This window comes from Enhydra lutris, unplaced genomic scaffold (assembly GCF_002288905.1).
Source record: "Enhydra lutris kenyoni isolate GAN:26980312 unplaced genomic scaffold, ASM228890v2 scaffoldscaffold5, whole genome shotgun sequence".
NCBI lineage: Eukaryota > Metazoa > Chordata > Mammalia > Carnivora > Mustelidae > Enhydra > Enhydra lutris.
This window is the reverse complement of record NW_019154089.1, coordinates 3,515,564-3,529,667: the sequence shown is the minus strand read 5'-3', so window position 1 is coordinate 3,529,667 and position 14,104 is coordinate 3,515,564. Positions and strand designations below refer to the sequence as shown.

Sequence of the window (14,104 nt, the reverse complement as noted above, 5' to 3'; positions counted from 1 at the left end):
AAATAAATAAATAAATAAATAAATAAATAAATAAATAAATAAATAAATAAATAAATAAATAAGAAAGAGCTGGACACATCACGTAGTGTGGGTGAGGGCAGGAATATTCTAAGCACGGAGAATGGGCATATGTGCAGAACCCAGTGCAAGGTATTTGCTAATTACTGCAGTAGTACAGTAAATTCTTAAAGAAGCAGTCACACAACTCAATGATGAAATAATTGCAATTCACCCTCAATTACAATTCTAACTCCCTCTGTGCCATCTGAAAATTCTACCACGCAGATCAACTTCCATTTTGCACACTGAAACAATCAAAGAGACCAGAAATCATGGTTCTAAGAAAAATGAAAACAGCCAGAATGAAGAAGAAAAATGTGAATAATGGTCACAAAGACAGGAGCCACTGAGGCTACTCTACAGAAAATCTCTTGCCGCACAGTTAGCCCAACAGACTCGCAGGATCTTCTCGAAGGAGGACCCCACACCTCCTTGCTCTGACGCTTTGGCCTAAATGTCCCTGGAGACAGAGACAGCCCCTCCCCTTTCTCTTCCAGGAGAGACCCCCTCGGTGACCCGATATAAACACAAGGCACAAACTTGCCAACTACATAATAATCCCTCTTTATCTGAGAGTTTCAGGATCTCGTCTTCGCTGTCAGAGATAGCGGGAGGTTCTAAACACGGAGGGAGGCATTAGTTGATACACTAACAGAACCACACTGAATCCTGCCTATACTTCAGATCTCTCCAACAACACAAGCTTTTGGAGGACAAGAATTCGTGCAAGCGTGCCCTCTGGAGGCTGGGGCAGGGGAATCTGTCCGTGTGGCTCTGGCTTTTGAAGATAGACAAGACACACGGAGGGACCAGGCTTTCCCTGCCGGTGGAGACCAGCCTCATCTACTCCTTCCGGCCCTCGGGGGCTTCTCTATAAAGACGATGGCTTCCCAGTGCATTCATGCACTGCCCTTACCCTCGAGCATCTGAATGGAGAGCAAAACCCTTTCTTTCTCCATGAAGGACAGTCTTACACTGAGCAACTTCCATGCATTTGGAAATTTATGGCGGCGTCTGCAGATCTAGCAAGATAAAACATGGCACCAAGGCCGGAGATTCGCCTGCCATTCTTGCCCAAAACTCCAGAATCCATCCATGGAAGTAGGATTGTTTCCAAAGGATGGAAGTGAAGATCTAAACTGGACTGGACAGATCACTTTCCTTTATAAGGAACACCAAATAATCCTGCTATTTTTCTCACGCAAGTCCCTTGTATTTGACGCTTCAATTGTATACAACTGAACCCATTTACTTTTCAGGTGTTCTTTTAAAGCTGCATAGACCACACTTGGTTAAAATGAATCTACCTTGAGGTACCAGTTAAGCAAACTATTTGAAGAAATCCTGCAGGGACTAATTGCTATTATAAAATAAATTATCAACTCTCAACAGACCTGCCTTATCATAGAACACGTAAATTAAAAGTCAAAAGGAAGGTCCATGGTAAGTACCCCATCCTCCAACAGCAAACCAGCAGAATGGCTGCCCAGTCTTAGGTACGAACATTCCAGCAATGATGACTCATCCCTCCCAGCAGATACTCCTTCCCCTTATAGCTTGAGCTATGAAAAGCCTGTACTTAGAGTGAGATGAGGGGTGCCTGGATGGCTCAGTGGGTTAAAGCCTCTGCCTTGGGCTCAGGGTCCCAGGATCCCAGGGTCCTGAGATCGAGCCCCACATCAGGCTCTCTGCTCTGCAAGAGCCTGCCTCCTCCTCTCTCTCTCTCTGCCTGCCTCTCTGCCTACTTGTGATCTCTGTCAAATAAATAAATAAAATCTAAAAAAAAAATTGTTTAGAGGGAGATGAAATCTATCACTGTGTAACTCCCATTCACTTTTTCTGGGACTATCCTTGGGTGCCAAACAATCTTCTGCTTCCTCTCTATAAGAACCCAACCGACATCTGGGTATAGTTCTTATATCCAAAGGAGTTCAAAATTCCACCCACTATGCTGGCTTACATGGAGGCTTGTCCCTGCCCAAGGGCTTATGCCACCTCACCCCCTACTTTTAAAACTACGTATGAAGCCCTTGAAACCATTTCCAAATGAACAAATCTGTGCCTTGGTTTGAGTGTTCACCCCTACACTGACAGCCGTAACTTTGTCATCACACACTGGGAATTTCTCCTCCTGCCTAACCACTGACAGAAAAGACAACTCAGGATCAAGCTGTAAACATGTGTAAACTGCATCCTTCCGTTCTCCCCACCACCCAAAAAATTAGCCATCATGCTCAGAATTCTGTGGGTGGCTCAGAATTTGCTACAACATGTAACATGAATTTGGCAGTATCTTCAAATAAAATGTGCGTTTCATTAAACATATCAGCATCTGGACACATCTGAGAAGCAGGGATGAATGTGTACATGCCTGCGCATGGGAAGTGTTTCCCCCCATGTGAAGCTCCCATGTGATACCTTTGCAACCCCTGGGCTTGCAGTGGAGTGCAGGCAAGAAAGCGGACATTCATCATCACCCACTTGCCTGTGGGTTTGAATTGATCTATAGTCTCAGCGTAGAGGATGGTGACTACATTCAGGCATCAAAATTCCAGCTTGGATTCTGAATTTCTGACCAAGGACACTGACTCTACCTGCCACCTGGCTGATAAGAAGAGATGAATTTGCTTCTGCTAATTGGCACCAAGATCTTCTGAACTTCTTGTCCCTGCCAGGAAAAGCCCAGAACTCTCACTTCCAATGCTAATCAGTTACCGGAAACAAAATAATCAGAGTATTCCCTGATGGAGACACAGGGCATCCATTCTTCCTGATGTTGTCAATTTTATCTGTGTTTCAAGCCAGGCCTTACAAAGACTGTGTACTCTGTATTATTCTGGCTTACCATTGAATTAACTTACAGAATTGCACTTTGGCTGTCAGCCATTATATAACAGAGACAGAGGAGGAAGCAGTTGGAACTAGTGGGTGTGGTATTTACTGTCAGCCACAGTGAAGAGCACGGCCCGGACAGCCCCGTTAGAGAACTCAGGTGGAGGAAGGCAACTCTAGCCTCAGTACCAGGAACCCCTCAAATCTCTCCAGTCTTACTTTCACTGCAAGGGCATATATGATGGTGTGTTTCCTTCCTTCCTTTGGTTGTTAGGAAGCTCTAGGGCCAGCTCTAGAAGTGCAAGGAAATTGACATGTTTTGAGTAGCTCCCCTTGCTGCAGCTTTAATTTACTTCTGTTTCCTTATATCCAAATAGAGTCCATCTATTCATTTTTTACCTGATACTTATATATTCCCAAATGTTTCATTTTCAAGAATGAGAGAGAGAAAATTATTTAAAAAAGAAAAAAAGTCAGGCTGTCATGCATTTAGTTACAGATCTGAGGGTCACTAAGTGACATTTCAAGTCAATTTCTGCAAAGAAAGTGACCATTTGTGGCCTGAAATGAATGTAGTGGGAAAACAGGTGTCTTTCTCTCCCAATCTTGACATTAGCAGGTGAAGAAGGGGCTGGAGTAAATGTGAGTTAGGGCTCGTTGGATGGCACTGGCCCAGGGCCAAACCAGGCAGGGCTGGAATGTCACACTGGCTCCCATGGGCTCAGAAGAACCATCTTTCCCCTTACTGGGGTCTTCTCCCCTTGGCAGTGAGCGCCTCTCATGATGTCTACCTTCTCTATCCCTTTCTGTCATTCTTCTTGGCCAAAAAAAGAGCAGGAACGACGCAGGGCCAGATGCTGAACATGACACCCATGCCCTGCCGACCGCTCCTCCAGGCCAGGCTGCTAGTGCCCCCGGCATGGCCCAAACACCCCCCACCCCAGAGCAAGGAGACTCAGCACCTGACTAAATGCCTTCTGATTCACGTGCCTTCACTGGGGCTCTTCGGGGTGTGGCTTGTGCTTCCGAATCCCCAAGGCACCTGTGTCGTGTGAACTGTGTGAGCTTGAGCGTGCTTGCGTGCGGGCAGGGGTGTGTGTCCCTCTTCTCAAGATTAAAACAATCCATCTCAAGGTGGTGTGGGAGGCCACAGAAACACAGCAGTAATAACCCAGCACTCTGCCTGGGGCTCCGGTTTCCATCAGGCTCCCCTGCTCATGACATTCCACGTCAGGCCTCACAGTGTCCAAGGGCAGCCTGCGCACAGATAACTTGCACTCAAGCAGTGTGTCCCCAGCTCTGCTAGACACTGCCTCCAGGTTCGGAGAGGGGGAACCCCAAGGACTCACCAGCCTCCAGAGCATACACACCACAAGGCAAAGACAAGGTCTGACAACAAGGCCTCTGGCTTCCTCTCTGAGAGAAGCCACAGACAAGAAGTCCAAAGACACACCTACCCGCTCACAGGCTTTTTGTTGTTGTTGTTTTCAACAACTTATTCGCAAACACTGAAGAAATTGGGTTCTGCACACATGTCAAAACTTCTTCATCTGCTGCTCCCTTTGAGGAATGAGAAATTCTGTCACCCCTGGGTCCCAGACCCACACGACCAGCCTCAGCTAGGGCTGCGTCATGGTCACTCTCTGGAGATGGAGTTGGTGCTGTCTTGTCCCGAACACCATCCTGTCCCTGTTGCTGCACAGAGGACCTCACTGTTCACCATCTCTGCTCTGGGGGTATTTCCAGGCACCCACCAGAGAGATCTTGAGAGACAAAATGGAAAAAGAGTGAAACAGTCTGAGAAAGCAACGGCTTACACTTTCCTCATCTCTCTTAATAAATGTGTTTTTCAAAAGAAGAAATCCTATCAAACTCCACTTGGGAACAACTGAAGGCTCAGCTCTCAGGAAACATTACTTCCCATCAACTGCGGCCCACCTCCCCCTGGCTTATATCCAGATAGCTACTCAGCCTTGAGAGGCCCCCATGTCGCCTCCTGGGATCCCTTTTCTGAACCTCACCCAGCAGCTGCTGACCGGCCTGGAGCATCCAGGGTGCCTCAAACACACCCTCGGGCATATCCCATTGCCCACAGGTCCCGCTCTTCACGACACAGGTGCTGAATGCGCTGAGGAAGGCCTCCGTGACATTCCTCCTCACACATGGAACCACCAAGCCCCTACCAGGTCATCAGTCAAGCACGTGATTCGACAATTCCCTGATCAGTTAGCTAGTGCGCTGGATCAGGTAAGCGGACATGGCAAAAACTCCAAAGAGCCTTCCAACTCTGGGAATCCAGAACAAAACACTGTCCCTTCATCTTTTACCAAAGCTTTGTCGCCTTTATTGTGATCCTTTTGTTAAGACTGGGTCGGGCCTTACATCAGCAGTTTGACAGGTTGTAGGTACAAGAAATGTCCATTTCTATTTTTGTAGAGGAGGAGGAAACAGGCTCAGAGAGGCTAAGCACTTGCCTCAGCACAAGCGGGATCGAACCCCAGCACTGAGCCTGAGAACCGAGGACCTTTCCGATATACCACACTGCCTCTCATCCTGCGTGGCATTTACAGCCAAATGGACATCAGACAGGCCTCCAGCAGTGAACTCAGCCATGTAACATAACTGAAGACCTCTACAAAAAGCAAAGTCTCCATCTTGGGCATGGGACCTGTGGGGACACAGGTGATGCTGGCGGCGTCCCTCCCAGCAGCCGCCTCCCGGCTATGAAAATGCTCTAATCCACTCTACAGTCTCCGATGAGGAAAATTTAAACAGCATTATTGATTGATTTTAAAATTCAGCTGACATTTTTTCCCTGTTGAGAATTTCCCCAAACCAGGGCTGTTTCATTAGGGCTCCACAAATACCATATAATTAATTCAGAGGCTATTACTCTAGCAGGTGGAATACATCAGGATGGATTCCCCCCTCCCCCCGTTTTTATAAAACTAACACTACATTTTATGAGTTTGGGAAAAGGTAATAAACACGTCTTTAAAATGGATTTGTCCGTGCTGAAGGAACCTCTTAAACACAGTAAGAAAAGCCACAGAGCCTCATAATTGCAAAGGGGATTTTACTACCCCTCATGATTCTCTATCATTCCACCCAAAGGGTAGAACGCAACCCAGAACAGCTTGGTTCTGGAGGCACAGGGGAGTGGGAGCTCCTAGAGAAGCCTGGGGGAGGCCGGCACACAACACTGACAGAGCCATTGGCACCCCCACGAGGAAGCGGGGCCCATAGTCATAGCTGAGGGTACTTGGCTGGCAACAAAGTGAGGTTAAGTGGGCACGAGCCATACACTGACTCGTGGCCCTCTGCAGCACGACGTCATTGAGTCTCCACGAATGCCCCACGAGACAGGGGTCGCTAGCCCCAGACGAGAACGCAGAGTAAGTTACTCCGCAGTGTGCAGCAAGCTAATGGGGGACTAAGATGGCAGCTGGAGCCCTTGAGACCCTGCTCTCCCTCCACCCCCAGCAGGGCCCGCAAGTCCGTGAGAAGACCAAGTACCTCCCACTCTGGCCTTTCTTGCTTTTTATTCTGAGCCTCCTTCCCCACCCCTGATGGTTCAAAGGCCCGTTTAATTCCACTGGTTTTACTGCAGCTATATTCATACCTCATTGGCTAAACTGTAACCTTTGAAATTCGAGCACTGGGCTCAGATTCTTCATTTTTCCTTCCTTTATGAGGAAAACATACAGACTCTGTGCTGTCTGAAACCATGAGAGCTTAACTATCGTCGATGGAAAGGACCTCGGGAAGCCCCTTTTTACTTCAGAAATAGGCTAAGTGAAGTCCAGAAAGGCCACGTGATTTGCCTGAATTTAACACATTGAAATAGTGGCAGAGTCAAGACCCACCTCAGTCCCTTCCTGGGATACCAGGCTCTCCAGGCCAAATGACTTCAGGTCAGAATCAGCTAGAGTGGGTGAGAGATGCTAAGGAAAAGCAGCCTGGATAACAAAACAGCATCAGCATAACTGTCTGCCAATGGGGGAATAGTGGCTAAATGGTAGCGCGTTAGTATAATGCGACAGAACACTAGAAAGGCATTAACTAGATCTACAACCACCACACCAAAGACCTTTGGAAACAATTTTTCAATGAAATGAACAGGTTAGAGAAGGAAACATTTATTTCTAGGGGTCAACATGTAATGTAACATCTTGCTTGGAGACATGCCCCTATGACCTAAGTATAAGAATATGGATGGAAAAGTGCTTTAATGAAGTGGCCCTTTAGGGGAAAGGAGCAAGAAGGGGCACCCGTCAGATTTCAATCTTTTATGTGATTTTTCTTTCTTTAAAATAAGCAAACAGGCCAAGGCAGCCAGAGATGAAAGTTGTGACTTTTAACTCGCTCTAACTTCAAAGCAGATAGGCTGTGTTAAAAACGGGAGCGGACCAAGATGTGAATTACCCGTGTTCTGTTTCTTCCCTGGCAGAATTCACTTCGAAAAGTTATAAATCAACACTTGAAAAATTAAAAAAAAAAAAAAAGCAGTAACTATTTTACTGCCATAGTCAGGAAAGAGAAGAAGGGACAACAAAAGGAGAGGAGCTAATGGGGCTGGGGTGAAACAGGAAGGTATGGGATGGGAAACGGGTTCACGGGAGGTGAGAGGGGCTGTCACTTAGGGGAAAGTGTCACGGCAACGTCACGCAAAAGGCAAAGAGGGAGAAACCCAGCAGACCAGACATGAAAGGACCAAGGAGAAATTATTAAGATGCTTTCCACAAACCAGACCGGATGCCTCTGAAAATCAGCAGCTCCAGCGATCAGATAAGGTGAACAGATACTTTAACACTGAGAAATGTTCAAGGCAGTATGAATGCAAATCAGAGGCTCTTTTTGGGGTGAGGTTAAATTCCACATCAAGAGGAAAGCTGTGGGGACTGAAGGTTTCTTTTAAGCCTAGCACGTAAAATTTCAGATTAATCTAGAGGGGGGAATAAATCCTCTTCTGAACAGTCATTTTACAAATAAGCAATCTTGCCCCCCTGGGTTCCCCTTTAGAACTGGGACAAAACATGGATGCCGCACTAATCCACGCAGCTCTGGTTCCAGAAACACAGCCGGAACGTGGAAAGGACTCTCTCCTTTTGAGTCTTAGAATATCTGCTTCAAAACAGTTCAAGGCTTTGGTCAGAATTTGAGCTTATTGGGATCTTGGGATAATAGATGGAAAGTCAAAGGGCAGGGGTTTTCTTCTTTTCCTCAATTCAAGTGAACAGCATGAGTGAAAAAGGGCCCCTGACTTTCTGAGCTTTATTTTTGTCTGGAGATCAATTCCTACAAGTTCATATTCTGCTCTGAACATCACCAGCATCATTGGAGATTCAGTCACAGCCTGGCTGCTCGGGAAGAACGATTAGTATTCACTACAGAAGAAAAAACATTATCCTTAAAACCAACAGCTATACACTCCATCTAAAACATTCATTTATTCCACATTAAAGGAACTCGCTTGTTTCAAAAAGTTCCCTGATAAATCTCCCTTCAGCCATTTGTCCTCAAAAGGCTTGTCTCATCGAGCGGAACTTCACACCCACACAAATTGGCGGGCTCTTTCCTGAGTGGACCATGGCTACAGGAGAGAATCTCAATTAATTAATGTCCCATCACTTGAGGACTCCTTCAAGTAATCAGAATTCCATTCTAAAAATAAGGTCTTCGTTATACACATAAATGACCTTCCCAACCTCCCAATACAAAACAAACAAACAAAAAAAAACACCTTTGATTCGGCAAAAACTTTGGTGATGAAAGCTTCAGTTTTTTTGTTTTTGTTTTTGTTTTTTTTTTTTCAAAAAAGACTGGTCAAGAAACTTTGAAATGACATTTTAGAACCCGCTTTGCTTCTTGTTCATCCTCTATTCTATGACAGAAAGCAACACCTTTTATTCTTTTAACACAACACCATGGTCTGGTAAATTGTCTCTGCCTTTCTGCTCCAAGCCCCGCTTCCTCAGCCACCCCACTCTAAGGAAAAAGAGAACCTTTGGGACAGCACCCTCATTACCACTCTGAAGGTGGTTGTTACTAGGGAAGGTTGGTAGTTACAGCATGGGCAGCCTGATCCACAGGCACAGGCTGAGTGAGGCCAAGTTGTAACAGAAAATGCCCCCTCAACTCACACTGACCTATGCCAGTCGTATTAACACTTGACATCTTACGGATTTCTCAGTTTCTGAGACCAACACACCTCGCCTGACCCACCCCCACCAGCCCCAGCTCTTGCTGCCAGCCCCCAACAGCCCCCTTCCCAGTATATACACGCTCTCTGAGCTTAAGACCTTAGATGGATGGCTTCTGACTGACTGATAATTGGGAGCGTCCCACAGAGAGCCCTTTCTTACTGGGGTCCCTATTATCCAGCACAGCACGTGAAATGTGGAGCATTTGACAACCGTTTATGGGTAGATGCAAGGAAGGAAGAAAGGAGCATATTAAGAGCCTGAACCTCTTCAGTCCCCAAAATGAGGATCTGGGGTACACCATTGTGGTGACCCACCCGCCCAGTGTGAAAGAGGTCAGCTCCGCCTTACCCCGGGAGCTCCAGAGCATCACAACTCTTAAGGCCCCCAGAAGGGAAGAAAGGAAGAGAGAAATAAAACCCAAGTGGAAAAGGAAGGAAGTAACAGGGGGAGACAGGTTAACAGGAGGAAGAGGGAATGAAAAAGATCAATTAATTGCTGAAGGAGCACTTATGGAGCACTTACTGTATGCCAGACATTAACTCATTTCATCCTCCCAATGCTTTTCCTGGTGCTGTCACCACATTTGAAGGCTTCGATGCAGAGAAGTAAAGCAATTCGCCAGAATCACTCAGCTAAGAGCTGGTGGGGTCAAGTTCCAAACGTGGAGAGTCTGACTGCAAACCCCAAGTTCCCCCCACCAACACCACACTTACCAAAGCGCATCCCACAGAACATGCTACTTTCTCTGGGTATCTGATAGGCGTGGAGCGAAAAAATAAAAATGAAAGCATGCAGTTAAAGGCAGATTGAGAAAAATGGGAAGTTAAATGGGATTCTTTGCCAAAAGACTTCTCTGAGCTTTTCAATCACGAATGAGCCCTGTGAATATCCAGGAGAAGCACAGAGTTTATGTGGGTCCCGAACTTACTGCACCAAGGACTATTTTCTTAGAGAAGCACTTTGCTGGACCAGACACCACTTCTGGAAACAGAAACCGCATACCTGCTCCTCACCCACTATGTGTGCCCAGATTTGCTAGGGGCCAGGTGATGGAATATGCTCGAAGGGCAGAGCAAGAGAGGCCACCCAAGTCTCTGGGAACGTGTCTGAACTCTAGAGCCTCAGCCTCCTGCAGAGGTCCACCCCGGGGCCTCCACTCCTGCCCATACAAGACAAGAACCATGCACAACAGCCTGTGCCCTCTCCAACCCGGCAGCCTGCCCAGCTCTCCCCGCAGGGCGACTGGCATTGTGGACTTCACAAAGGCAATGTCTCACCTGAGTGTTCCCCTCAGTTCTGAAGTCCTCTCTGTCCCTTCTGTGAGGAGACCTGGCCTTACATCATTATCATACCCAAAAGGGTGTATACTACTTATCCAAATCTCACAAAGAATTCTCTGAAAGGCCTGAAGTTGATGGCTCTTATATTCCACAGACAGAAACATTCAGGATTCACTTTAGGATAACAAGTTAAAGATGTTTTCAGCCTCTTGGAAGGAGACCATCAAGTGATTTCCTTCCGAGTCAATTACATGGTAAGGGCCCTCCACAAAGTCCTGTTGTTCCAAGGTCAGTAAATATCCTGAAGCAGAGAGTACAGTTACAAGTAACTGCTTCATCGACACTACGAGTGTCCTAACCACTTGCACCAACACCTACAAGAAGCTGGAGCTCCGGGGGCATTTCAGAGATCAGGCTCCAGGGCTGGATGCTGCGTCTGAATGCCTGTGACAGCCAGAGCCCAAAGCTCCAAGGCAATGGAAGGGGCAAGGGACAAGTCACGCAGGAGTCCGTGGGAGGGACGTCATCTAGCAGCTGCGCCTTGGGCTCCTCACCGCAGCTGCTGAGTCACCAAACTCAGTCCTCTAAAATACTGCCTTCACCGCGTCATTTTTCTGCTGAAAAAACCTTTCTCTGGTTCCCCACTGCCAAGAAAACAAAGTGCAAACTTCACGGATTGGTAGGAAGGATCCATCAAAACCTGCCTCAAACCCACCGTCCTGGCTCTTCTCCACCACGATCCCTCATGACACCCCCCACCCCGCCGCTTCTCCCCTGCATTTTCAGCCCACCTCGCCCCCAAGGCCATCGGGAAGCCATGTCCACTGCCATGCCCTTGCGTAATTGTCACGTGAAACCCTGTGATGTCTTTCAACGAGTGCCCTTGCTACCAGCTCCAAGTTTTCTCCAACCCCAAAACCACTCGAAACATGTTTGATTCCTTTTCAGCTTAGGCAGGGAAATGACTTCTCGCTGCAGCTGACAACTTTCACTGGAGTTCAGCAATTCTCCTATTATCTGGAAGATGAAATGCTCTACATCTTCCATGCCTACGGTTTATATTTCACCAAGTAGTGTCAACACTGATATAGTAACCTCCCATATTTATTGAGCAGCACACAATGTAATTGATGACATCTGCTGGGGCTGATATTTTAAGTGAAGGCTATTCTCAGCTCTGCCAGCTCTCCCCATGGCTCTGTATATAAATAGCCAACAGCAGCTACACCTGAGCTACAAAGTGGGGCTTCTTGGCTAAGGTCCTCAATTATACCCCATAAAGGCATGAGGTTTTATCGAAGGAAGATTTATCTAAGCAGATCCAGTTTTCATGCCTGCAGAGCTAGAAAAAGAGGGAGCAGGGGTGGGAATCTGCTGGATATGCCTGCCATCATTCCTAGGAGACAAAAATCCTTCTTTGGACTTTTGGACTGCTGAACCAAGCAGATTTAAGTCTCATGCTCTTTTTGATGCTCAAAGTTTCTGTGTTAACCCCCCAATCAAGGCAAGTGATCATATACATCCCCAAGTGGCAAATGAAACCCACCTCAAGTACTTATCTTTCCCAGTGTATACTAGTGAAAATGAAAATGTCTTCCTCTGGTGAAGTTTAAGTATTTGTGTGCAAGTCTTGGGGCAGAGTCAATCTGGTGGTTAGACAACACTTGATTCTCAAAGGACAAGAACCCATTTCTGTTTCAGGGCTGGAAACAATCAGTCCGCTGCCACTCTCCGTTCAGAGACCTCCGTAAGCAAAATCCTAGAGGGCATGTTTACGGGAGGGTGTATCTGTGAGGCCCAGAGAGAGAGAGAGTGTTGTGTATCAGAGCTGTTCCAAAAGGAAGGTTCAGCCTTTCAAAAGTAATGTTGAGAAATTTCGACCATTTTCAATGGGAAATTTATAAATTGCATTAGAAATATCTTCGTATGCTTTAATGTGACTTATTGTGACAACTCAGTCATTGGTAAAGTTACAAAGGAGAGAGGCTCATGGAGCCTGCGAAGATACGGGAAGTCCGGACTGATCTCCAAAGGAAAGCCTTTCCTGGGACCTGCTCCCCAAGAAGCGTGCAACAAATGGTAAATTCCCCACCTATAGCTTCACCACTTGCCCTGCACATACCTACCTTAAGGCCCTGAACACATCCCACCAAAACCACTGACTGGGTTACCTCCCCACACTCTGCTCTCAGCATCCCCCAGCATGGGCACCACAGCTTTTGTGTTGTTTCCAGAACCGGGCTCGGTGCTTGTGTACACAGTGGGTATTCAACTTTGAGAATGAATGAATGAATGCATGTATGAATGAATGAATGAATACTATGTTGCCCGACTTGGAGGCATGAGCTAAAATGCACATGAAGAAATCCTAACACCAATTTTGTTTAAAAAACAAAAACAAAAACAAAACAAACAAACAAAAAAAACAGAGTCCAGGGACAGAGGGGCCCATTAGAGTGACAAAGGAGAGAGGAGAAGGGGGTGCCTTCTAACACATTCATTACATGGCAATTCCCTCCTTGATTTCTTTTTTGTCAGGGCGACCATCGGGATTGCATCAAACAGTCAAGCCACAGAACTGAAGTTCATCCTCAGAAGTATGAACTTTTGATGCATGGTCAGTAGTCTTTTTCCTCCAGGTTTCGGTATTAACTGCATATACATACTTCAAAGTACAATCTAGCATCATTTTCAGCCACCAGTTCTGTGGCTACAGCAGTCACATATGGAACAACAGGGACAGGGATGTGATTCACGGCAGGTCCTCAGTCTGTCTTAAATAACTCACAGGAGCACCCTGGGAGTGACTTACAATGGCCATTGGTAGACGGGCTTCATGCTTGCTGGCATGAGTGCCAAGAACCCTCTGAGGCCGAAGGTTACACCCGAGTGGTCAGTGAGCAGACTCAGAAACAAGCTTCTATTTAGAAGCCATGAAGAAGTTACTTAACAAATGAAATATTAGTGCCCTTGAAAGCCTCCTGGGATGAACCCGTTTCTACAAAGAAAGTTTCATTTTTATAGCTCATGTCAACTGCACATTCCCAGGCCAGCCGTTCCATGGAAGAAATCACTGGATTCTACCCAACTCACCAGGTTACTGTGATAAGCATTTTACTCTTTTGTAGTGGTGGTGTTTAAATAAATAAATAAATAAACCTCCAATGATTGTAGTCAATTCAATGCATGTTGAAGAATATGTCTCAGGTGATCTCTGACAAATAACAAAATGGACAAGATAGTTTCTATCACCATACTCACTTCAGACTCCCAAGTCAGTCAAGTAAGACAGCTCTCTGGCCTTCTTAGGAACAGTAACTCAGCATGTAAAGAAGGAAAAATGAGACTGCATTTCCCATGGAATATACAACAAGAAATAATGCATCCTTTACCTTGGTCAAAGGGCTTGTTGGGATTCCAGCTTCTGAAATAATCATCCTATATAAGGAAAAAAAAAATAGAAAATGAAGGTCAGATTTCAGAAAGCTTCTCACATCACTGCATAAAAACCAGCCTTTCTCCCCACCTCCCAAAACACAAAGGAAAACAAACACAGCTTAGAAACCTTTCCCCAAACAGACATGCATGTAAAATCAAAAATATCAATTTACCTTTCAAATTCTTGTCTTTTCAAACTATATGGATTAAACACCGGGAATAGTAAAAACATTTTAGCCTAATATGGCAACAACGCTGCTTCTCTTGGCTTGACAGATAAACCACGAC

At 46.1% G+C, this 14,104-nt stretch overlaps 1 protein-coding gene across 1 annotated transcript in view; it reads right to left on the bottom strand.

The window, feature by feature from the left end:
* Nucleotides 1-14,104, bottom strand: part of LOC111141029 (SPARC/osteonectin, cwcv and kazal like domains proteoglycan 1) — a 498,494-nt gene that overhangs the window by 252,176 nt on the left and 232,214 nt on the right. Inside the window, exon 2 of the mRNA XM_022493359.1 lies at nt 13,771-13,816. Coding sequence (XP_022349067.1) covers nt 13,771-13,816 — 46 coding nt within the window. The remainder of the gene's footprint in view (nt 1-13,770; nt 13,817-14,104) is intronic.